Raw genomic sequence first — 24,395 nt, 5'->3', positions numbered from 1 at the left:
TGCAGTGGGTGTGTAATGGGAGTACAACGGGTGTGCAACGGGAGTGCAGCGGGTGTGCAATGGGTAATGGGTGTGCAGCGGGTGTGTAACGAGTGTGGAAAGGGCAATGGGTGTGTAACGGCAGTGCAGCGCGTGTGTAACGGCAGTGCAGTGGGTGTGTAATGGGAGTGCAGCGGCTGTGCAAAGGGTAATGAGTGTGCAGCAGGTGTGCAACGGGAGTGCAGCGGGTGTGCAAAGGGTAATGGGTGTGCAGTGGGTGTGTAACAGGAGTGCACCAGGTAACGGGCCTGCAAAGAGCACATAAAGGGTAATGGGTGTGCCAAGGGCAACGGGTGTGCAAAGGGTAATGGGTTTGCAGAGGGCGTGCAACAGGTAATGGGAGCGCAAAGGGTGTGTAATCAGAATGCAGACAGTGTGCGGGTGTGCAACAGGCACGGAGGAGTGTACTAGGCTGTATTTGGTGCCCAGAAGAGATGATGGGGGGTGTGCACCGAGGGTGTAACAGAGGTAAGTGACCCTCTGATAGGCGTGGAAGAGGCACAGGAGTGTAACAGGGGTGTAAGGGGCAGGGGGTGCAATGAGGGGTTACGGGGTGTAACAGGACGTTACAGGGGTATAACAGGCAGGGCTGTGCATTACAGGGGTGTAATGGGCTTCGGGCACATACGTGTGGGTGTAATGGGTGTGTAGCAGGGGGATGTGTCTGTGAAAACTGCAACAGGTGTGCAGCCAGTGTGCAAGGGTGTTGTCCTGGGCAGGCAATGGGTGCGTAATGCACAGGGGTGTGTTGGGAGGGTACAAGGGGCATGTAGTGGGTGGGCGCAGGCACAAGGGCTGTAGAAGCGTGTGATGGGTGTGTAAGGCGGGGGGTGATGTGTGCAGTGGGGGGGGTGTGCAAGGGCAGCGCACACCAGGGCGGGGTGTGCACACAGCGGGGTGGCACAGGCCGGGGGGCAGCACTGTTGCTCTCTGCAGCCCCTCACCTTCCCTGGCTGGTGGGAGGGGGTCGCCCCATCCCTCCCCAGGGTGCCATCGGGAATGAACCCTTGTGGTTAAACCCTTTCCTCTCCCGCTTGTCTGTTTGCCCTTGGCTGCACGGCACATCGTGGCACACCATGGCACACCACGCCACCTCACACCACGCCATGCCAAGCCATGCCATGGTAGCCCACATGCTTTCCACCTGGCCTGTTCCAGCAGCCCGGCCATGAGGCCCACGGGCACCGAAACAACCGGTGACCCGGGCCTGACACTGCCGCACGCTGAGCCGCAGTCCCTGCCTGCAGCTCCGGCGCTGCCAGCGTCTGCACGGAGCTGGGAGCAGGCTGGGGGGGCGGCTGCAGGGCTCCCTTGTGGGAGGCACGGGTGCGACTTACACAGATGTGTGAACTGTGGGATGTGCAAGCTGCATGGGCATGCACGAGCTGCAGGACAGGGTAAGCTGCATGGGCCCAGCAGACGTGCAAGCTGCCTGGGCGTGTGAGCTGTATGGAGGCATCGGACCTGCAGGACACACATGAGCTGCAGGGACGTGCCTGAGCTGCACAGACATGTGCAAGCTGCAGAGACACGCACGCGGCTCACCAAGCAAGTGTGGCCCAGCACAGCAGCGTGCGAGAGCCGGGTGTGCACAGGCAGCGGAGAGCATGGGGCTGTGTGTGAGTGTGGGCAGAGCAGGCAGGTTGTGGGGGTGCCCAGCAAGCGTGCAAAGCGCACACACGTGCAGGGAGCACGTGAAGGGCACCCAGCACCACACGGGCACACACACGTGAGGGGTGGCAAGCGAGTCTGCATGAGAGCCGCAGGGCCGGCGAGCGAGCGGTGCTCGCAGAAGCAGGCCAGGAACGCACCTCTGCCCGTGCACATGCCTCCCGGCCGCGTTCCCCCACCAGGCATTTCCTCTTGGCCGTGCTCGCCCTCGGGGGTTGCCTTTGGGCCATGCTGGCATGTGGCGGTGGAGTCGAGGCCAGATTGCAAACACGTGCCCTTCCCCAAGAATTGGGGCTTGTTCTGCTCCCTGAGAGCCACCAGCACCGCTCCCCAGCACCACAACCTCCCTGCACCATCCCCTGCTCGGGGGCAGGTTCCCCTGTGCATCGCTGGCAGCTGGGGAACTGAGGCACAGCTGAGGGTGGGCAATACCTAGCAGTGGGGACTGCGGTCGCGCCCGCAAACCGCAGCCACCCTGGCAGGCACAGCCGGAAGACTGCGGTTTCCTCTTGCTGGTGGCAGCGGTGACAGTGGTGACAGCGCAGGGGCTGAGCCCCGCAGGGGTTCCCAGGGTGTGCTCTGAGCTCCCCGGCGCCTCTCCTGCTGCCACGGCCGATCCCACGAGGCCACAGTGTGTTTGCTTCAGAGACCCCAAGGCTGGCCATCACCCCCCTGCCCAGCAGTGAGTGTCTCTCCTTGGGATCCCTGGGCTGTCCCCAGGGTGAACCTGCCACATGGCTTCGGGCAGGTGCCGAGGGGTTCACAGACTCCTCACTTTGGTACTTAAAGCAGCAGGGATTCTATTTTTCCCCCTCCCCATGGCGATGCTCAGATCAAAGCGTCCCCTGTCGATACTCAATACTGGCCATTTTTGGTGCATTGGAGCCAAAATCGCTGCTTGCATCTGCTGCGTGCCCTGAGCTGGCAACAGCTCCTGCGCCCCTCTGCTTCTGCAGCCAAGCGCCCAGGGGGTGGCAGGCACCAACAGGTCTCCCTTCAGCTTCTCCCACCTCTAAGAAAATGGATGTGCCAAAAAGATCAAAAGTAGAGTGTTACACGCTCAGAGCCGTGTTGGCGCAGCCAGAGCCTCCCTGTGCCACTGGCGGTGGGATACGGTGAGGGCCCCACTGGTCCTTCACCGTGGTTCTTCACCGGCTCCAGCAGATGCAGGGCTGGACATTTTGGGATGGATGCTGCTCGGGATGCAGGTTGCCCCAGCAACGGTTGCTATGGAAAACACTTTGGCGACAAAATTTCCAGCCATATTCATGTGTCCGTCATTGCCTTCAGGAGAGTCCCTGGTGTCCAGCAATCCAGGCATGGCCGGCTCTGCACCGGCCAGGCTGCCACCGCCTCTGGGGGGGATTGCCTGGGCTGAGCCCAGCTTTTCCTGGCTTCTTCTGCTGGGTCCTGGCATAGGAAGGTGTTGGAACCCTAAATGGGCGGTTCAGGGGAGCATGCATGGGACCGGAGGCACAGGATGTGCTGTGCCACACCATGTTAATTGGCTAATTGCTGATTGATGCCCTGTTGGCCCAGCCAAGCCCCAACTGTTGGACTGGATGCGTTTTGGTGAACCCATGCTGGGGCACAGCTCTGGGACAGTGGGACATCGCAGAAAAGGGGATGGCACTGGGACATTTGTGGAGCTGGACCCATCCCCAGTGGGGACCAGCAGCTCTGGATGGGGCTGCCTGCTCCTGCCCGCAGCACCTGCCTGCAGCCCCATCGGGCCTGTGCTTCGGAAAGCTGCCTCCCGCCTCCTGGAGCAGCAATAGGATTACACGGGACTGAGTCTCCTAGTGATGAACGGAGAAATAAATCCTGTAAGGCAGGATGGGATTTATTAGACTTCAATATTCTGGAAATAATGAAGACATTTCTCTTGGCTTGTAATATCATGGGACCCAACAGGATCATGACAAAGATTTATCCCCATGACTTTCCGTGGTGCTGCATCGGTTTTTGGCTGTGGGGAGGGGACAGCAGGGGAGACCACTCGCCTTTCCAGAGAGCAGGATGGCGGGGCACCCTCCTCATCTCCAGAAGATCCAAGGTGGAGCATGGGCCTCGGGCTGCCCCAACAGTAGTGACTCTCTTCATCTCCTCATTCATCCCCTGGCGAGGGCTGGCGCTCATCCTCGCCCCCGGCCGGGGCTCGCTGCTGGGAGCAGGAAGGGCTGGCGGTGCCACCACCACCGGCTGAACTTCAAATGCTGGTGCCACCAGCACAGGAATGCCCCGGGGTGGGGACCCTCACTCGGATGGGGTGGGAGACCTCCAAGCTGCCCTGTTACTCCCTGTTAGTCCTGATCCCACTGCAGTCAGAAACCCCACTGTGCTGCTGGATGGCACACGGCTGTGAGGAAAAGAGGGGGGAGAGGCTGAAAACAGCCGCTTGGAGCAGAGGATGCGGTGCCCCCAGCATCACCTCCCAGGGCCCTGCAGGGAACTGGGGCTCCGGCTGTGGGGAGATGCCCCTTGGGGCCCACCCCGAACGCTGCTTCCTCCTTCTCTCACCTGCCAGCTGGGGCACAGCACACAGTCACGCTTTGCCCCGTGGTGGCTCAGCTGCCCCAAATCCCATTGAGGTCCTTGGGATGACCAGGGCAGGGGCCCACGGGATGCAACCTCAGGCCAGCTCTCAACCTCCTCCCATGTCAAGAGCCGGAGGCATCCCTATCACTGCATCCCCATCACCGAAGCAGCTTTAAATGCATGACATTACCTCCCCGCCCGTGAGTTCGGCAGCCCCATAACAGCCTCCCCTGGGCAGCCTCCCCAAACCCTGGCAAACGGCTCCATAAAGGCGAGCCCACGGGCGCGGGTGGGATGTGGCCGGTTTTACCGCAGCTCTGGAGTGCGGCCGCAGCAGCAGAAGCCCCGACCGTCGGGGCGCACAGACACAATCGCTGCCTTGTTCGGGGCCTGGCCGCACAAGGGGCCCCTTCAGGCGGGCAGGGAAGGGGGAGCTTCTAGGGGTGAGGTGACGCTCGGGCCATGAGGGACTCCTTGTAGGGACTCCTTGTAGGGCCAAAATTAATCCCTGGGTGGGTTCCGAACCACAGAGGATACGTGAGCTTCTTGGAGAAGACAGCTCAAGGTGGCAATGTCTTGAAAGAGGCACCCACATTTCCTGGGAGCTTTGCTCCTTCCAGAAAGCTCAGGGCTGGTGGGGATGCTGAGGGCTGGCAGGTACCGGGGCCACCCCCTCCATGGGAAGGCAGCTGGGCAATGGAAATAGCAAGTAGAGTGGGGTTTTGGCTTTTTTTTTTTTTTTTTTTTTTTTCCCCTTCCTTAGCAGCCAAGCTGTGTTTTCTGGAGACCTGTAAATCACTCCTCGTCTTCAGGAAAGAGAGGCGAGGAATACATGATCCAACCCAGCAAAAACGCCGGATGCTCGGGAGCGGGCATGGAGGGAGCCAGAAATCAGCCCCAGGCCGGAGGCTGCCTCAGGCCATCCCGCCGAGCCCACCCCAGCTTGCCGGGCCAGGAGCTGGCACTGCAGCCCAGCATCCTCGAGCCGAGCTGGGCACGCCACGCTGCTGCGAGCTGGGGAGCCCAGCGGAGAGGAGCTGAGGCTCTCGGCCACCGCTGTTAAACCACACTTTTCCAGCAGGTCAGGTTGCTTCCAAGATTTCAAAATTTTCCACGTTTGCTCAGCTGAAGGGAAGGAAAAACCCTGGAGAAGAAAGGCTGGAGAGTCCCTGGAGAGCAGAGCTGGGGCTGGCAGGCAGGATTCCATAAACTGGGGGTCACTGATTTTCCTAGTTCACCCGCATGCCAGTGGAAGCTGTGCTGGCCAGATCCCACTAACACACCATTAGTGTGTATGTAAATCCAAAGCCACCCCCCACAGCCATCCGGAGCCGATGCTGCTGCAAGGCTCTCTCTGAACACAGCCTGGAGCTCTTCAAGGCTTTTAAGAGCAGGGCTGGGGTTGGTGCCTCTGGCCTTCGGGATCTCCAAAGGTTCCCCTGTTGCATCGCCATTCAGCCTTTGCTCATAATACGATGCACAGAATTATCTTCCATTTCTAACCTACTTTTCACCCCAGGATGCTGCTGAGCTGCTGGAGCAGAATGAGCCCTAAAATGCAGCTGTGCTAGGGACCTGATAGGGCAAGCAAGCACCCAGCAGCACCCAGGATGTCCGTGCCATGGCAAAGATTTTGGTCCCAGGGAGCCAGACGCTGTGGGGACCCAACCTGTGTGGGGGTGACGGGGCCCTTCCCCACCTCCATCCAGCGTGCGAGGTCCCAGGACCACAGTCCTGAGGGGCCACAGGGGAGAGAAGATCCCAAATATTCTCTCCTCTCCTCCTCAGACCCAGCAGAGCAAAGTGTAGCAAAAGGCAAATCATTTCCCCGGCCACCTGCTCAGTGCTTAGGGCAGGCCCAGCCATCTCAGCCCCGCTCGTGGCTGCCCTGGCTGAGCTGCTGTGCCATCAGCAAGGCCCCGCTGCAAAACAAGACAGGGTTGCCTCGGGGCCCCTGCTGGGAGAGCCCCTGGAAGCAGGGCAAGACCCAGCTGCCTCCCCAGCCCAGGACACGGGGAGGAGAGAGGGGCTCGGGCATGGCCCCCACACTGCCCCGAGCAGGACCACAGCACCGCAACGCCCCCACCTTACCCCACAGTCCCCACCAAGGTCCAAGCTGAAACCTCCCCACAACTGTGTCCTGAACAACTCCAGTTGTTTTTGCAATGAAAACCAAAGCAGCAACTGACTTGGAAGCATTTGGAGATGAAAACATGTCATCACCCTCCTTGTTTTGTTTTTGTCCAATTTCGGGCTCGTTTAAGCAGGTCCCTCACAGCTGATTCTGTACATAACAGGGTGCCAAAGGCTGCAGCTCCCCCTGAGCACGTGGTGTTTTGTTCTCGGCTCCGGCCACAGAGCAGGGCTGACTCAGCAGCTGACACGTAAGTCCAAAGCCGAGACCGTGCTCAGAGCCGTGGGCAAGGGGCCAGTGGCAGCAGTGGCATCGCTCACCCCATTAGTGTAAAGGATGGGGCTTGTGCCGCCTCCGTCCCCTCACAGCACTGGCATGGGCTGCCCCGCCGAGTGGGCCCAGAGCATCCCATGGTGGGAGGCTGGTGGGCACCTCAGCTTCGAGGCCGTGCACGGGCCAAACACTGGGAGCTGCTGAACTCAGGCAGCACTGGCCCAGAAGGGACGGCCGAGGCGATGGTGTGTCGCCGGCTCCAGCTCTGGCTGCTTGCTCCATGCCCAGGCGCCTTGCTCTGCCTCCCAGGCAGCTCCCCTTGCTGAATGTCCCTGCATGGCCGTGCCTTGGGCACGTTTCCTCACCCCTGCAGCACTGCTACAGGACTGCTTTGTCCTCATCGTCCTCCAGTTCTGCATTTAATCCCACCACCAGCACCAGTACTGTGGAGGGAAAGTGATCCAAGCACTTGTTCTGACCCTCAGGCTGCTATCAAGGCAGACACCAGGCACCTCAGAGCAGGGATTTTCACCATGACAGTCAGACACTCATTACTGTATGTGACCCTTAATTTCTTTATCCTCTGTGTCTCACACAAACCACACTGCCAGCAGGCAAGGCTGTTGGGATGGAATACTTTATTCACGTGAACACCCCTGCTGCAGCTGCTCCCATCTTCTTGACAGCGTGAACAAGGAAGGTTTTCTTCATCGGCTTGCTTAAACCCCCCCAGCATCATCAGACCCCACAAACAAGTACAGACAGTTCGGCTTTGTCCGGGCAAGAGCACAGCGTGGAGGGGCAGGGAGCACTGCGGGGCTGTTGGGGCAGGGAGAAGGGCTCCAACCCACAGCTTACGCACGCACAGCAGCCACAAAGCCTTCCCGCAGCTCCGCTCGCGCAACCAAATATGCCAGCCCAGCCTTCACCAGGCTCCAGCACCCTCCCAGCCTCGGCAGCTCCGCCTGCTGCCAGGAGTGCCCAGGGATGACAAACGATGGGTGCCACCAATCTCTTCTCCTTGGAAAGCTGCCTGCCAGAATCATGCTGGTCGCTCCTGTCACCTGCTGGGCCATTTAATGCTCAAAGTGCCCCCTGCCCACTGACAAATACCCTCCCCAAACTATTACAGTAAAAGGAAAAACCTGTACGTTGAGACATACAGGCTGAGTCTTGGGTAGAGAACGGTTTCTGTGCCTGGTGGTCCAGCGGAGGCGGGCAGCTGGCTGGGAGCAGGATCCCCCGCGGCCACACCCGGCACATCAGGGCTTCATACTGCTCAGTCTGATGTCACGTTCAATTTCAAACTGCCTGTGATCCACACGCTCCAGGAATGCTTTCCTCTCGATGTACCTGCAGGGAGGCAGAGAGGCAGAGGCTGTAGGCAGTGCCTACAGCATCCAGTGCTGCCCCCAGCCCGGGGCAAAGCTGATCTGAAGGGATGAGCAGGGAGGGAAGGCATCCTCTGCCTCCCTCCCTCTCTCTCCAGGAGCTGATCACTGCACTGAGCATGTCCCACAGACACCAAAATTGCTCTGTGGCCTGCTGGGTGTTTCCTGGGGTGAGAAACCAGGAATCTCACAGGGGTCTGAGGTGGAGGGTCCCCATGTGCTGGAGAAATGGGCTGGCTGCTTCTCGTTCCAGCTCTCCTCTTACGTCTGAGCAATGACCTTCACAACTTGAATGGGTTCAGGGCTGGTCCTTGGCAGGAGAGGCAGCTCTGATGCTCCTCTCTGGCTGCCCAGGTGACCCTGCCCATGCACCTCCAACCGAACCACAGCAGCACAACGCACCATACAAGCTGGTAACGTACAGGAAGCACTAGGGACCCAACTGGCATCGCCCAGCGAGCCTGCAGCAGCTGAGGGATCCAGGCCAGGTGTTTCCCAGCCACAGACCCGCTCCTAACCACCGCAGAGTATTTACTTCTCCCTCTCAGTGAGGCACCTGAGTGCTGCAAGGAAGAAAGCAAGCACGCCTGCGCCTGGAAAAGCACCTTGCCGCTCATTAACGGCATGCAGCTGAATTTTAATGTGCTTTGCTGCAAACCCTTGCCACAGATAGCCTGGGGCTGTGCTACTAATTAACCTACAGAGGGAGTGAAATTGCAATTCAAAACAGGAGCTGTAATTGAATCATCACAATTGTTTTGCATTTGTTCCAGGGTGGCAAACGCTTGGCTGTCATGACAAGGTCATTACTCTCCGATGCATGAGACACCGCCTTCAGCTTGTCTCTGCGGCCACTGCTTCTCCTGCACCACAGCCGTGCCTGCTAACCAGAGAACCACTGCTTGGAAGCAAGACTGAAAGCTGAAGGAAAGATGAGCATCCCGCGGGCTCGCAGGTTTTCCAGGCTCCTGTGCAGTGGGCGGTGTGCACAAAGGTGCATGGGAAGGGTGAAGCCCCCTCCCACCACCAGTGGCCCCTCCAGAACAGAGGGGTTCTGCTGCCTTTGGTGACGAGGTCTCTGCTTTATGCTCCAACTATCAAACCAGCGCTCAATGTGCTCCTAGCACGAGGGTGCCTTCACCCTTGCTGCAAGGGATGGCCTTGATGCTCCTGCCCACCCAGTCATCACTGGAAATAAATTAATCCAAATTCATTTCAGCGAGCGATTCCCCTGGGAGGATGAACAGCCCTGCACATCCCTGCCACCACCCCATTCCCATCGCAGCCCGTCTCATGCTGACACAACTGGGTCAGCTCCTCTCTGCTGGCTGCGAGGGGCAGGGGCCCAGCGCGGTGTAACAGACGATGTGCCAGCCATGAGAAGGTATTTTTCTGGCGCCCTCCCCACACTGACTCAGGAAAGGCGAGCAGGGGAGTGTCGCTTCCCTTCATCCCCACAAGCAGGGAGGTGACCCGCTCCTGCAGCCGGGCTCAGAGAGGCCACGGGAAGGAAGTCAGGGGGGGTCATGTTGTATATTACAGCGTGTCATATTGCTGGGTGTGTGGTTTTCCTCCCCCTCTGCTGCTAAACACCAACCACAACCACGGCCAGGAAGGCAAGGGACAGAGGTTACCGCTGTTAACCTGTGAACATCCCAACTGCTGGGGCAGCAACTGCCCAAGTTACTGAATTTGAAGCTCCTACAGCCTCTCTGCGACTCCCTTCCCCCAGCCCCAGTAAGGGGTCAGTGCCTTCCTCCTCTTCCGTGTCGGCTGTGCCTCTCCGGCGGGCAGGAACTGGCTCCTGAAGGATCGATACGGATCATGACCCAGGAATGTGGCCTCACGGCTGCAGCCAGCAGCTCTGCGTGGAGGAGGAACTGCGACGTTGCCCCGTGGCGTTGTCCTTGGCTGGCCACAGAAAAGCACTGTGGGGGCCAGAGCAGACCCTGCAAGGCACTCACTACCTGTGCATACACTGCAGTTTATGGGGCAGGCAACAAACCCGGCCAGCCTGTAATGCACGCACATCGGGGCTGGAGGTGCTGAGAGACACAAGTGGGGAAGCAGCATGTCTGCAGGGTCAGCACAAGCTCCCCTGCACCGGAGCTGCAGCTCAATCTCCAGTTCCCAGCCTGGCTCCGTGCAGCCGACAAGGTGCTGCCAAACGGCAGTACAAAGTGCACGAGCAAGGCACAAACACCCGTCCGGTGCTTGTCCAAATAACCTTTGCTACCTGAATCAATACCCTGTGGTAAGTTATCAGCCTGACTGGAAACAGAGCAGATGTGATCCACAGCAGAGAAGGTGAATTTGTTGGGAGAAGAGGCTGTCTGTCTCTGCTAACAAGGGTAGCTGCAAACTGCTCTGGGGAGGGTTTCATCAGTGCTGCCTGTCCCCGGACAGTCACCATCAGTTACCCAGTGCACGAGCGCATGGGACTGGCCCCACACCGGGAGCGGGGCTGCTCCCCCACTGGGCCTGCCCTATAAAGGTGGCCCAATTAAGAGGCTGCTACACATTTCCATTTATAAAGCCCATCAGAGAGATCAACAGCGAAGGGGATAGCTGTCTCTGCTCCTTATTTCAGCTCCCCCTGTCAAATCCAGGACAGGCCCTCAGGATCTGACACAACCAGGCTGCACAAGCCTGGATCCCGCTGTGGGGGGGAATGCAAATCACTGCCTGGGGATGGTGATAGGAAGGGAGGAAAATCAGAGGCAAGGGTGGACACAGCCACGGGGCAGCACAGGTCCCCTCTGCCTTGGGAATCCCAGGGCCAGGCTGTGGCTGGCCAATAACTGATGCTCAACTGGCCACTGGTGCGCTGGCCGAGCACGTGTCGCTGCTGGAGAAGGGCAGGGGAGGTCCAAGGCACCAGGAGCTCTGGGCTGTGAACTTTTGCAAGGTTGCTACAAAAAAGAAATTCAGCCTGCCTTCCCTTCCAAGACAAAAGAAAAAAAAAGTGCCTCCTGCTTTGCTCGAGACACGCATGGACCATCCCCACAGTGTGCAGGCACCCGTGGCACTGGGCAGACCCCTCCAGGAGCCGGCTGTGGCTCTCCTCCTCAGGCAGATATTTACAATTACAAAGCAGGATACGCGGTGACCAGAGGTTTCTAACGCACGTCAGCACCAGGGATAAAGGCAGCGCCCCGCTCCCTCCTGCCTGGGTCGAAGGGTTAACAACGGCTCATTACAATTTTTATAGAGATGTGTAAATGATTGCCCACTGAAGGGTGAGCAGAGCCTACATTATTAAAGGAGAAGAGGCGGCTGCGGAAGAGACAATAGGCTCCTGCAAAACAACGTGAAGCCAGTAGCAGCTGTGTCTGTGTGATCTGATCCCCAGGCAGGCTGGCTGCCCTGTCACACTGTGGCACGCTTCACCCCACGGGTGTTTACAGGTGGCCTGTGAGCAGAAATGAAGTGGGCTGCACATCCATCAGTGCTCCTCCCTTCTCCCTTTACCTTGAAGGTGGAAGTAATTCTCAGTGAGCAGATACTCGGTTGATCCCCTCACATTACATGCTTGACTAGCACAAACAGATTTGTAAGGAGTGTCTAAAGTTATCATGGCATCATGTTTCTCATATAATGACAAAAACTGCTTGCCAATAGCCCGGTAGATTTTCCAGCCTGGGATGTGACAGGCAGCAAAACCCAAAGCTGTTCAAGCTTACAGATGCTCTTGAAATTGCTTCTCTGCTTTGCTCATCTTTTCAGTGTGCTGATCCCTTCTTCAGCCTTCAAGGGCCATTATGTCAGCGTCTCCAGAAAGGTCTGCCAGGCATGAAGGGCGAGCTGTCCTACTTGTGTAGGGTGGGAAAGAAAACAGCACTGGCCAAGAAAGGTCAGCATATTGGGTTTGAACAAGCAAGAGATGCCACAGAACGCTCACGCAGGGCAGCCTGGACTGTTTGGGGTGTATATAGTCCAGCTGAGAGCGATGGACCCCAATTCAGGCGATTCCACCACATGAAGAAAGAAACGATGCGTCCCAGCAACCATCAGGAGATTGTCTGGTTTTTAATGGTGGTACTACCACCATCAGCCCAGTCCAGAGCAGTGAAAGCCCAAAGCTGTTATCACACTTGGCAGCCGCTCAGGATATCTATGTAGGGCAAATTCTCACTCCACACCCTGTTGGGACAAGCCAGCCAGGTGCCACAGACAGAAACAGGACCCTCCCCTGGAGGTGTGTTCTCCCAAAGCAACCTGCAGCTCCTGATGCGGCTTCATGGGAGAATCACCCTCCTCCTCCTCCTCCTCCTCCTCCTCCATCTCAGTATACAGCCTGGCTCTGCCTCCAGACTTGTGGCATGGACATTTCACCGGAGAGCCTCATGTACAGGGCTCTGACCATGATATTCACCACGCCTCAGACAGCATCAGCAGTGATTTGGTGCACACGTGCTCTGCCACACCTAACATGAGGTAAATTGCTCACCTCCTGGGATCTCAGGGATCTCTGAGGAATGCCCTGTCCCCCTGCAGCACTCCCACTGAATCACTCTACTTGTTCAAGGGCGAATGTCCAGAGACAGATCAGAGCAGATCTGATGGAGAAGGGGTGTTGTGGAAGGGTGCAAGGCCAAACTGAAAAAACCCAGCAGTTGTAAAATATCTATTTGAAATACAAAATCCAATCTGTTGGAATGCAGAAGCTCTGAGTTTTTTCCTGCAGAGTAGAAGAACAGCTTACAATAAAAATACATTTTATGAGCTGTCCAGTAAGCTGGTTACGTTTTCCCAGAGCTTAGTGAGGCACTTGTAGTGGAAATGCTGCTTCTGATCTTATTATCCTTCCCTGCAGTGCATGTTATTAACTTTCTGTTTTATTTACAGCATCACCATTTACTTTTACGATACTTCCATTAACTTCATTGGAGTGAACATTGCTTGATGCACAGAATCAACACCCAGTGCTGCCATAATCTTTAACGCACCTTGCCAGCTGTTCTGGGTTTGCATACATCTTTACACAGGAGGAGGGAGGACAGACGCAGCTGGAATATGTCATTTGAAGAATGGAACAAAAACCGTACCTCCCAATTTGAGACTTTAAAAAAAACCCCAAACAAACAGGTCAAAGGCAATTGTGTTTCCTCGTGGGAGTTCTGCATTAGACTGGTTCACCCTGTATCTGTGCCACTAGCACTAGCAGGAGAGAAGATAAAGCACAGCCAGACTCTAGCTGGACTTGAAGAGCTCACAAGGCTCTCAGCAGAGAGCAGCACGTGCTTCCAGACCTACCTGTCTCCCCGTGATACCTAGAGCAGCTAACAGCTTTATGTATCCCTGGAATAAATCCTTCAGAAATCCCATGGGTTTGCTGAATGCTCTCTGCAGCAAGCAATGGGGTTCCTACATGTATAGGAAGTGGTGGGAAATGATGGACTACTATTAGGTAAAGTCCCTCTTACCCGTCTTTCCCTCGGTTATGGATTGCCAGCTCCTCCACAATTCCTTCCTCCTCCTTAAAGTTCTCCCAGTCCAGTTTAGATTTCTCCAGTGTGCTCATCTTCTGCTTTTTGGAGCCAATCTTCCCCAGGAGGCTGCTCATACCGCTTGGCCTCTTCACCCTGACGGAGATAAGGGAGCAAATGTTACTTAAATGCAGGAAGACAGCATCAGTTAGCAATTAAAAATAAAGCTGAGAAACGTCGTGCATGAGAGAAGCAGCCTTGATGGTGGTGAGCCACCGCCACTAAACAGATGGCCACCAACTTCAGGCAGTCCGCGGGCGGCAAGGTCACGCTTCCTGCAGATCCTGCTCCGCCGTTCCCCTGGAAGCAGCAGAGTTCATTACACACATATCTCAAGTGCTCACTTTTTGTGAAAGGGCTTTTTCATTTATCTTCTTAAGAGAACAGAAAGCTTTCAGGCCAAAAGAGATCATTAAATCATCTAGTTTGACCCCTTGTATATACCAGGCCAAGCTGTTCCACTGATCACCTCCGTGCTAAGCCTGGTTCTTTGTCTTCGGTTTAAAGTGTTGTTCTCTGGAAGGGATCCAGCCTCAGTGCGTCACCAGTGCTGACAACACATCTAGGAATTAACCATTTAATTGGTATCAAGATGCTTGTTTTCTAACTTGATTTTGACTAGCTTTAGGTTCTGGTTGCTGTGGCTTATTTTATCCAAGAGTCCTTTGGTGCCTAGGCGGGTCTCATTGATAATATACTTGTATACCAAAACAAATTTACATCAGAATATTTTTTTTGACAAACAGATGGAGGTCTTTATGCCTCTCATTGAAATGGATTTTGTCCTAGCCCCTACATCTTTTCTAAGATTTTGTCCCCCTGCTTACGTTTCAACACTCTCTGAAGACAGGTGCACCAGAACCGCATGTAACCCCCACCCTTCTCCTGACTGCAAACCTGTTTCTGTCCAAGGATTGCTTAAATCCCACTTGTTACACCATCACACGACGTGCTGAGTCCCAGTGCACATGCACTGTGATCCCACACCACTTCCCAGGTCCCTATGTAGCAGGAAGACCACCTTGGTCTTTCATCTCCTTGTTCTTAAAGGACAAAATCCCACCTGCGTGGTGGGGCCCCCGAACCTCCCCTTTATTCTGGGAAATGCACACACAGGGACTTGGGTCAGCCGGGTCACCCTCCGAGGAAGACAATTCTCAGGGCTAGGAACCCGTAAAACAAACTTGTATTAACCCTTCTTAAACCCCCCCAGGAGAGGGGGGCAAACAGCATCCCATTGAACTCTGTGTTTACACACATTCCAGAGATAACTTCAGGTCTGCAGGGCCTTTGCCTCTGCAAGAAGCCTGAGAGGAAATGATTCTCGTTCCTGAGAGATGGAGGAATTCGGGGAAGGGGGGGCCCAAGGAAGGCAGCCAGGTAAGCGTGGCAGACTGCACTCCATCAGTACTCGCCAAGCAAAGCCCTGCCCAGGGGTAGCTGTTCTTGGGAACGTATCCAAAGCTGTACTTATCGCATCATTAGCATGGTTTATGCTTCCATAATTTGCAAGCCTCTAAAGGAAAATAATTCCACAGTTTATATGGAATTAAATCAAAGAAAATGACATCTTCGTAGGGCTCAGCCAGAAGATTTGCAATGCAAGAATGGATGGCCATAGTCATTTGGGGTTGCAGCTTCCTGACGTTGATATATTTAGGCTACTAACCTTAGATTAAGGGCACTTTGGCAGGCTCTGTAGCCACCAGACAAAGCTGCCTGCCCCTCCTCATACTGCCCAGGCAGAGGAGCAGCAGTGTCCTAGGACTCAGGCCTCATTTCTTTTCAGGCCACCACTGGAGCACAGGCTGACAGCCAGCACTTTCCACTCTGCAGAGACACAGAGTAAGCTGGATGCTCTTTTATTCACCTCTGTCCCTGAATGTCTCATCGAGACGTCTACAGCTCTTCAGATCACAATCATACAATAAAACCTTGATCCTCACTCAGCCTCTGAGTCTCTCTTACTTTTCAAGACACGATGGCCCCGACTATCCTTATCTGCAGGTAGCAGGAAAGTGGTGCAAGCAATGAAGCTGGTGCAGGGTCTGGAGCACAGGTCTTCTGAGGAGTGGCTGAGGGAACTGGGGGGGTTTAGTCTGTAGAAGAGGAGGCTGAGGGGAGACCTCATGGCTCTCTACAGCTCCCTGAAAGGAGGGTGCAAGAGGGGGGATGAGTCTCTTTAATCAAGTAACAAGCAATAGGACAAGAGGGAACGGCCTCAAGCTGCGCCAGGGCAGGGTCAGACTGGCTCTGAGGAAGTATTTCTGTGCAGAAGGGGTTGTTGAGCGTTGGAATGGGCTGCCCAGGGCAGGGGGGTAGTCCCCATCCCTGGAGGGGTTGCAGAGTCGGGTTGACCCAGAGCTGAGGGATCTGGTGGAGTTGGGAACGGTCAGGGTGACATTAATGGTTGGACTAGGTGATCTTCAAAGTCTTTTCCAGAAGGGAGCAAAATGTGCAAAGATGTTCTCAGCACAAGATAAAATTGGAGTGATTCAGTTCCCACATCTGGCTATCCAGGACTACACACAAACCTTACACAACCACCAAACCCAGTATCAGATGAGTGTTCAAGTTGCGAGGGAGTGGGAGGAGAGGAGATATGACAGGTAAGAAAGAAACACCAAACAAAATATTGGGCAAGCATGCCCCATGGTACTCCCTGCTGAGCAGCTGCCTGGACAGCAGAGCCTGGTACTCATGTATGGCAGTTCCTCATGCTGCAGTGGGAGGCCTTGAGTTTTACCACAGGACTTAAAGTAAAGATGCTCTGAGACAGCTCTAGAAAAGTGCTATGGCTGTTCCAGCTGGCAACACTCCTCTCTCCCCAGCCTGGCAGGCAGAAGGTGTTTAAATTAACACAAGGCATTCAGTAACACATTTCACTGAATATACTTAACTTTCCAGACTCACTTGTGCTTACAATTTTGCCTACCTTTGAAGGAGGAGAAGCAGGGATGTAGAAATGAAGGGTGTTGTCCCTTGGCCCTAGATGTCACCCAAATGGTTTATGAGGCAAAGAACCCTGATGGTGTAAGAGTCATCTCACCTGTCTAAGGGCACTCACAGATCACCTGCATGCACCAACTCTTCCACGGGCAGGAGCCTACAGCCACTGTCCAAGCGTGCTACATACAGCCCTAACTGCAAAAGACACAGCACGCACCTGGAAAACCCACTTGAAGCCATTTCAGGATCTCTGCTGTGTGTTAGAGGAACGCCTGCCCCGCAGAGTGACAAGCAGGCTCAGAGGCAGGCTTGCACATGCCGAGCCTGGTGCCTTTTCGGCTGAACCTCAGTCTGTCAGCTGCTGGTGGGGAAAAGCTGAGTCAGGACAGGGACCAATCAGCCAGGCTGGGCTGCCGCGTCCATCCCTGCACAAATGCAGACTGGGACATGCTGCCATGTCCCCAAACCACAGTGTAAGGATCTACATGAGGGAAGGGAACCAAAGACAAGATGGTTTGTGGCCAGCGGTGGGAGCAGAGGCAGTGCTGGCTTCCCAGCAGGGAGCAGGGGCTGCAGGCTAGACAAAGGTTGCTTGTCACACATCTTTTCTCCCATGGTAAGTCCTGGCACAAATTAACATTGTCTACATGCACACGTCTATCTGTAACAGTGCTCAAGGCCTCTCTATCTCCTCTTGGCCATGGATCTCAGGAAGATCCCTTAAAAGATACAAGTTAGCTGAAGTTTGAGGCTACAGAGTCTAGGTTACGAACACGGACCTCCATCAAGGGCTTCCTGATAGCCACACTTGCAAGTCTATGGTCCCTTCAAGGCAAGCGAACCTAACGAAACAGGGCAGGCAATGCTGCGCCCTCGTGTTGATGACTACTCCAAAAATACTTCTAATATCCAGTGTCAGCCCCATGCTGGAGACAGGCCCTGGGCTGGATGACCTGGCTCTGCTCCTGCCCGGACAATTCTGTGCTGTTTGAAGCGAGACCAAGCCTGGGCCAGGCAATGAGACAAGGCCAGGCACAGGCTGAAGGACATGTCTGAGTCTGCTGCTGAGTCTTCACTCTACGCTGAGCCTTTCATCACCCTGAATAAATCCAACAGCAAATCTGGGGGTGGGAATTCCTATGCCTGTGCCAAAATGAAGTAAATGAGAGACATTAAAGTCCAATTAAAAACTTGCTTGGCCTTAAATGCCTCATCTGTTTAAAAAGCAAGTAAAGGGGACTGATTAATTGCATTCAGTGCCAACAAGAGGAATTATTACCCTTTTTGTACTCATTAAGGGTATCTGCTGTGGCATCTTTAATCACTAAGGCATTTAAAAGAGAGAAAGTAATTTGCTAAGACATAATGGATCCCGGGGATGAGAATCAGGACAATCGCCTATTCAGGACACAAAAGACATGTTCTTACTTTCCACGATTAAAAAGTACAGCCCCAATCAGCCCGTGAACCAGCAAATAAGTGTGCTGGAGAGCTCTGCCTTGGCAGGGGAATCCCCTGTACCCATCTAGCGTCTTCAGGACAAGGACCATGACTGTGTATCACCCAGCACGGTCACACACAGGGACAAACAGCAAGCCAAGGGCTCCCTTGCTGCCCTACCACAGGCAAACATGCCCTCTATTCCTGTCCGTAACTACAAAGCTTCCTCCCATCTCCGTGCAAGCCTGCAGCCTGACCAGGACCTTGGATAACTGCTGCTATACCAAAGATAAAGTCACACTGTCACATGTAATCCCTGCTGTCTTGTAAAACGAAGGTTGGCAACATCCAGGAAATGCATGCCTACCTCCAAAGAGGCAGACTTCATCACAAGCTTTATAAAATAATCTTCAAGCAAGAGGAAAACAGGGCTACAAAGATCTCACGGTGCATCATGCCAGCCAAAGCAAGATGAGTTCCTCTCCCACTCACCCAGAGATGGGTTCTCTGAAGGCCTCCTGACACTCATCCCACACGCAGCAGAGGTTTCAGTGCTTCATCAGCCTTTCACTTATATAAGTTTTTCCCAGTGACTAAATTTCCTTGCTCAGCCCATGACTTGTTATCTTATTCCTAGTAGCTACTAAGAACAGATCATTCTCTCACTTTTCGCTGCAGCCTTTTATGTCTTTGAAAGCTTTCCATATTCCCCCCTGCTCAGCTTGCTCTTTCCTAGACTAAACAATCTCGAGTCCTTTCAAGCTTTTCTCATTCTTCATGGTTTCCAGCCCTCTGACTGCTCTCGCGGCTCTCCCTGGACTCTCTGCTATTGGTCCACAACTTCCTCGAAATGCAGCATCCAAAACAGGAAAGAAAGGGCTCCAGCCACAGCTTTACCGGCACCAGGAGCAGGAGGAATACTTCAGATGCTTTGCAAAGCATGCAACTTACACAGCATCCTATGACGTGTGCCTTTTTCACAACCGTGTGACAGCGTTGACTCATGTTGAGCCTGTGATTCACTGAGATTTTTGTCTGCTCTGCTGCTGCCGAGCCAGTTATTTCCTTCCTTAACTGGTACAGATGATTACTGCTACCCAAAGGCGGAGGTTTGCACTGGACATTCTGTGCTGTTCCTCCTGTTTGCCCTCACGTTTCCCGTGACACAGTGGATCTCGGATGTCTTCACAAATCAACCTCTCCTATTCACAACACCCATGCCGCTGCTGTTGAAGAGCAACACTGGGGAAAGTACCTCCCATCTTTGTGAAATACCTACAGAGACTATTTAGCAGCTGAACCAGCACCAGCTGGCCAAACAAGATCAAGCCAAAGGCCAGAAACAGGCAGGGACCAGGCAGGTCAGACTGCCAGAGCTGCTGTTCATGCTGTCCAACTCCAGTGAATGAAGGGTGACCAAAAGACACCTACTCGTGTGTTGATCAAGCAGTATCCCCAGCTCCAGCCTGACCTCCATCCTTGCGGACCACAAACCCTCTGCTACTTCTCCATCGGCCATATATATCATCCTCATTGTTGCGGTTAACAAAAACTTCTATAGCAGGAAGGTCCTACTTCTGTTTCTTATCAATACTTTTAAGGGCTCAATTTGTAAGAAGCAAACACTGAACACAAAATAAGATGCTACTAATGCTTAGCTAACACTTCAACACTCCCCCACCCCCTTCTTGTTATGTCATGTTTTGGGGAAATAGTGTGAGCAAATGCACTTAAGACGACAGTTACTGAAGCACACAAATCACGAGTGAGATGCTTGTTTTCCCTCTCCTAATGAAATCCAGTCCTCCAAGCTCCTGTTAAACAGAGTGGCTAATAACCTACTTTGTCTATGAGAATCTTGTGACAAAGTGGCTGCTGCAAGACTTAGGCCAAGGTGCTGATTCCATCAAGGCATCCTGCACACCCTGCAGCTACATGGTGGAGAAGAAAAGACAACCGAGTGGGTCTTCTCCTCTGGCCTCATCACAGGCTTCTGTACCTCCCAGAGCAGAGACTATTTGGTGCTGGGCACTCTATCACCTTCCAGCACACATCTAAAGCATCTGGTGACTCTCCTTGAGGCATTACAGAGCAATCTTTTTTTTTTTTTCCGAAATAAATCTGGGCTCACAGAAATGACATGATTTCATCAGAAGGAAATCTTGTGAGGCCAGGAAAACCCTGTATCTCCTGCCCCAGCATTTGGACACAGATTATCAAAGAAATCACCTTTACCATTTAAAAAGGCAGGTTACACCTACAAACTAAAAAATCCACTTTCAAGGAAGGCTCAGAACTAGGATAGATAAGTTTTTATTGTGCGTTAGATGATGAGAGCATTGCAATGGGCAAGGGCACTTCTGCTGTCTGGCACAAGAAGAGAAGCAAGAGGCATCCACTCGCAGGCCTTTTTCAGCATGGCTGAATGGCTTTGTGAATCTTCACGTAGAAAACCAAACTCAGACATAAGCTATAACACAAACTGTTTCCCTACTGGCTCCCTGTTACAGAGGAGCACGTCAGATCCCACTGTCAGAATAGGATGCTGATGAGTAAATGTCACCAAATGCAGAAATACGGCATCTAGGGCCCAGCAGCCCTGAAAGTACCAAGGTCATCATCAAGCCCTGGCTCTCCTTCAGCCCCTCTCCTGCCTACCTCCCTTCCCCACTGGAGCCTGCCGTATTTCCTCACAACACAGCAGCGGCAGCTCTGCTCCTCTCACCCCAAGCACCTCGATGGCAGGGACGAGGTGAGAAACTCCACCCTTCATCAAAAAGAAGAGCACAAGGTTTTGTAAATAGTAATATCTATTCCCCCCACGAACTGCTGTAAAGCTGAATAGTTTCCTTAACGGCAGGAAATGGTTCTCATACAAACTAACCACAGCTGGGCAACTGATGCAGCCAGTACATACTTTCATTTTAATAAAGTGGAAGATTCCTACCCAGCACACCACGGATCACCCGCCCTGCTGTCCTCCCTTCAAACAACACCACCACACGTGAGTGTGAGACATGTATGCCGAGACCTGGCTGGGGCCCGTGTGCCAGCTCTGCTGTTCACTCCCAGCCTCTCCAGACCATCTTCCTTGTCAGAGGAGCAAAAACGCTGGTGGGGAGGAAGAGGGGCACACGGCAGGAAGGAAAACGCGGTGCCATCTGCTCCTCAAAGTTAGGGTGGATGGCTGGCAGGAGCAGGCAGCAGCAGAACCATGGCACCCAGTATTGCCAGCTTGCAGGAACCTTCCCCAGAATGATAAAACAGGTCTGCCTCTTCAGACACTAAAACCAACCAGCTCTTCCCAACCCTCACTCCACATAAGTGGCCAAGGACAGAAACATCTCTCAGGCAAAACCCTATTGTCTGTCTTTTTTTTTTCCCCTACTTGGCACTATTTCCCAAACAGACACTGGTATGGATGCAGAGAGCAGCCCAGCTTGTTCTTAGCCCTGCCTGTCATAACAGGTATTTTAAAAAAGCAAACAAGAAAGCCTCCCCCATGCCAAATAAACAAACATTTAAGTCCCAGGTGGAAAAAAAGCAAGTGAGGAGGAAATGAAGATAAAAGGCAGGGTGGATGCTGCTGGAGGGCTGGCAGGGCGGTGGTAATCCTGTTTGGAGAGCAGCACCCAGGACCGAGTGAATGTGGGCAGGCTGGCAGGGAGAGGAGCCCCTGATTCCCACTGCCTGGCCAGGGCAGCGCAGTCCAAGGAGCTCGCTGCCAACTCAGCGGGGCCTGTCCATATGCTCCACTTGCTGAGCTGGTAGCAGATACTCAGCATTTACACCCTAAAGCACACATAAACTGAGCCAAAGAACCTGCCTGAAATGCTCTGGGAGTAACTGATTTTTGAGGCAGGGTTACAAACCCGTATCTCTGTAGTGAGGATCACGAAGCTTCTTGCACTCTGAGAAGCGACATGCATCAGTCTGCTGTAGAAAAGCAGCTGCAAGTGGGGCAAAACCCACTCGGTGGTGCCATGGGGCACGACAGAGCAGGCAGCTACATCCAAAGGTAGCAAGAGATGTAAGTACACTGGCAAAATGTAATTACCCTGCCTGCAATCCTGCCAAGGCAGGATTGACCGAGGCAAATTTATTTCTACTGCATGGAGGGCTTTGCTGACAGGAACAATCGGCAGCTCCTGGTGAAAACACTCCGAAGTACAATTACCCTCCAGAAGGTGGCTGGTCTGACTGCAGTAGAGCCAGCCTGAAGTACTTAAAACAATGGCAAGGAAATGTGGGTTTTAACTTGAGCTGACAGCATGAGTTAACTCTTCTCAGGCTTTGTCCAGGCTTGCCAAACTAAGTTAACCCCAAGTTGCTTTGCCATCGCTGCTGTTGCAATGCAAGCTAGCAAAATCTGAAGAGCTAAACTGAGCCCCAGGTCTTTTCTAGTTTTTGATGTTACCCCATACACTCCGAGACCTCTAGACAGCCTCACAGCGAAGACTCCTACATGAACACTGATGCTCACAGCTTCTTTCCACTTGTAGGAAGTCTTCAACACCGACTCTGCTGAGCTGAGGAGGTAATCCAGGATCACAGCACAAAGCAGAACTATTGTTAAAATAAGCAATGTGTCAGACATACAGAAGAGAAGGTGTAACCGCTCAAGAAGTGAGAGTGATAGTTCTCCTTCCCACACACCTGCCTGCAGCCAAGGTCTACACAGAAAAAAAAGCTTAAGATGGAAGTAAAAGGCACACTGCCAGACAGACCAGCAACTGAAGTCTGGCTGAGGTGACACGGTTTCTGTCAGTGTGGAAAGGCAAGGGCAGATGTGACAGACTGAATGCATGTGTGATGCTGCCTTGGTGAGGGTTGCTGCAGGCAGTGGCAGAGCTGGCCATGGGCACAGTTGATTCTGGATGTATTTGTGTCTAAACATGGTCAGTGGGGGAACAGAGATTTGTCACAGGGGAAAAAACATGTCACTCCCACCCACCAGCATCAGTGAGCAATGGCCTGCCAAAGGGCAACGCTCTGGTATTCCAGCTACTGTTTTATTGCTGGATTTGTTATTAATCCAGCACAGTGAGTTTCGGTGTGACTTTTACAAGTTGTGCAATGCTGCTTTGCTCTGGCAGAGCACGCCTCACCTTTGGGAGGGAAATAAGTGCCACGTTTCCAGCTTATGAACAGCAAAACCGACACAGCAGGTAGTAAAGGTTCTCACAGAGCATCATGCCATGGGGTGCCAGAGGAGATCCCAGTTAGTGACTTCTCTTCTGGTGCATCCTCCAAGATATACAAATACTTCAAGCTCATCTCCATGTCATGAATTGTGCTGGATAGACCTTTCCAAAGCACAGGGCTGGAAAAATAGACCTAAGGGCTGCCTTGCTCCAAAACAGGACAGCATAGATGTAGTACCACCTTATTCTCCAGTCCACTCCCCAAACCAGGGAACAACTCAGGTGTAAACACAGTAATACTGCATACACAAATACGTTTTTTCCAGGAATAAAACCAGAGTTTGGTCTCCACATACCCCAAGAGGCAAATTTGTCAAGCAGGGGAGAGATGGGATGCTTCTGTTCAGGAATAGCAGAGAGGCGCAGCAGTAACACAGGTAGGCAGCTCTGTTGGAGCTGGCCTCTCCTCAAGCAGGTCCCATAACATCTAGGTCTGCACCCACCTCCCTCAAGGGCCTGGTTGAGAAGCACAGGCTGGAGTCTCATTTTAGAGGCTCTGGAGGACATGCTCATTAAGAAGCACATCAGTTCTGGGGGAGCTGGCTGGCTCAGGCAGAGCCCCTGACCTGCAGGTCCCCTTATCAGCAGGAAGGGCTCATTAGGGAACGGACCAGGGTTTCCTGCTCAGGACTGAACCCTTTGTGAGGGGACTGCTGCCATGGAGAACCCGCTTCCTAAGAGACAGAGAAAGCAAAATATTTTCCTTAGGCCTCCCAGACAGTTGTTATGGGGTGACTGTCAACAAAATAAAGTTGCACTTGTGGAGTTGGGCAGCACACGCCATGCACAGGCTGTTACTGCAGGATAAAGGTACTCCCAGCAGTACCGCTGCCTGCCCCTAGAGCCAGGGACAATTCAGAGTGGCATAAGGCCCCTCTGTACCAGTAAAACTGCAGCTGCCCTCCGGGCTGTACTAGCAGAACTATTTCAGCAAAACCAAAATCTCGCACCCTCCTAATCAGTATGACATTGTGCGGAGACCATGGCTCGCCCTGGCTCCTCTCCAGCCCCGAGCACAGACGGAGGCTGTTTCAGTAGCAGACTCTCCTAATGCATTTGCAGTGGGCCAGCCAATTACGTTACAATATCTGCGTATGGAGCTCAACAGGAGCTTAATTGAAAGAGCTGTAGCATTCAAATTACTTTTGATACTATGAAGACGTTAACAATTCCAACCCAGCACTAACTAGCCCTGCCTGATGCTCAGCTGATGGGTGAGGACCTGTAACGCCGGGCTTGGTCTGCAGCCAAAGCTACGCCCCTGTTA

At 53.6% G+C, this 24,395-nt stretch overlaps 1 protein-coding gene across 1 annotated transcript in view; it reads right to left on the bottom strand.

Moving 5' to 3' along the window:
* Nucleotides 1-7,281: 7,281 nt before the first annotated feature.
* The window catches only part of CFDP1 (craniofacial development protein 1), a 66,785-nt gene continuing 49,671 nt past the window's right edge, over nt 7,282-24,395 (bottom strand). The window contains exons 5-6 of the mRNA XM_026856967.1: nt 13,473-13,631; nt 7,282-8,008 (exon numbers count right to left, since the gene is read on the bottom strand). Of these exons, the coding sequence (XP_026712768.1) occupies nt 7,918-8,008; nt 13,473-13,631 (250 nt within the window). The 3' untranslated portion in view covers nt 7,282-7,917. The remainder of the gene's footprint in view (nt 8,009-13,472; nt 13,632-24,395) is intronic.

This window comes from Athene cunicularia (assembly GCF_003259725.1).
Source record: "Athene cunicularia isolate RWA chromosome 11 unlocalized genomic scaffold, athCun1 chr11_part1, whole genome shotgun sequence".
Lineage (NCBI taxonomy): Eukaryota > Metazoa > Chordata > Aves > Strigiformes > Strigidae > Athene > Athene cunicularia.
Note: the sequence above shows the minus strand (reverse complement) of the source record. Positions and strands in the feature narration are given on the sequence as shown.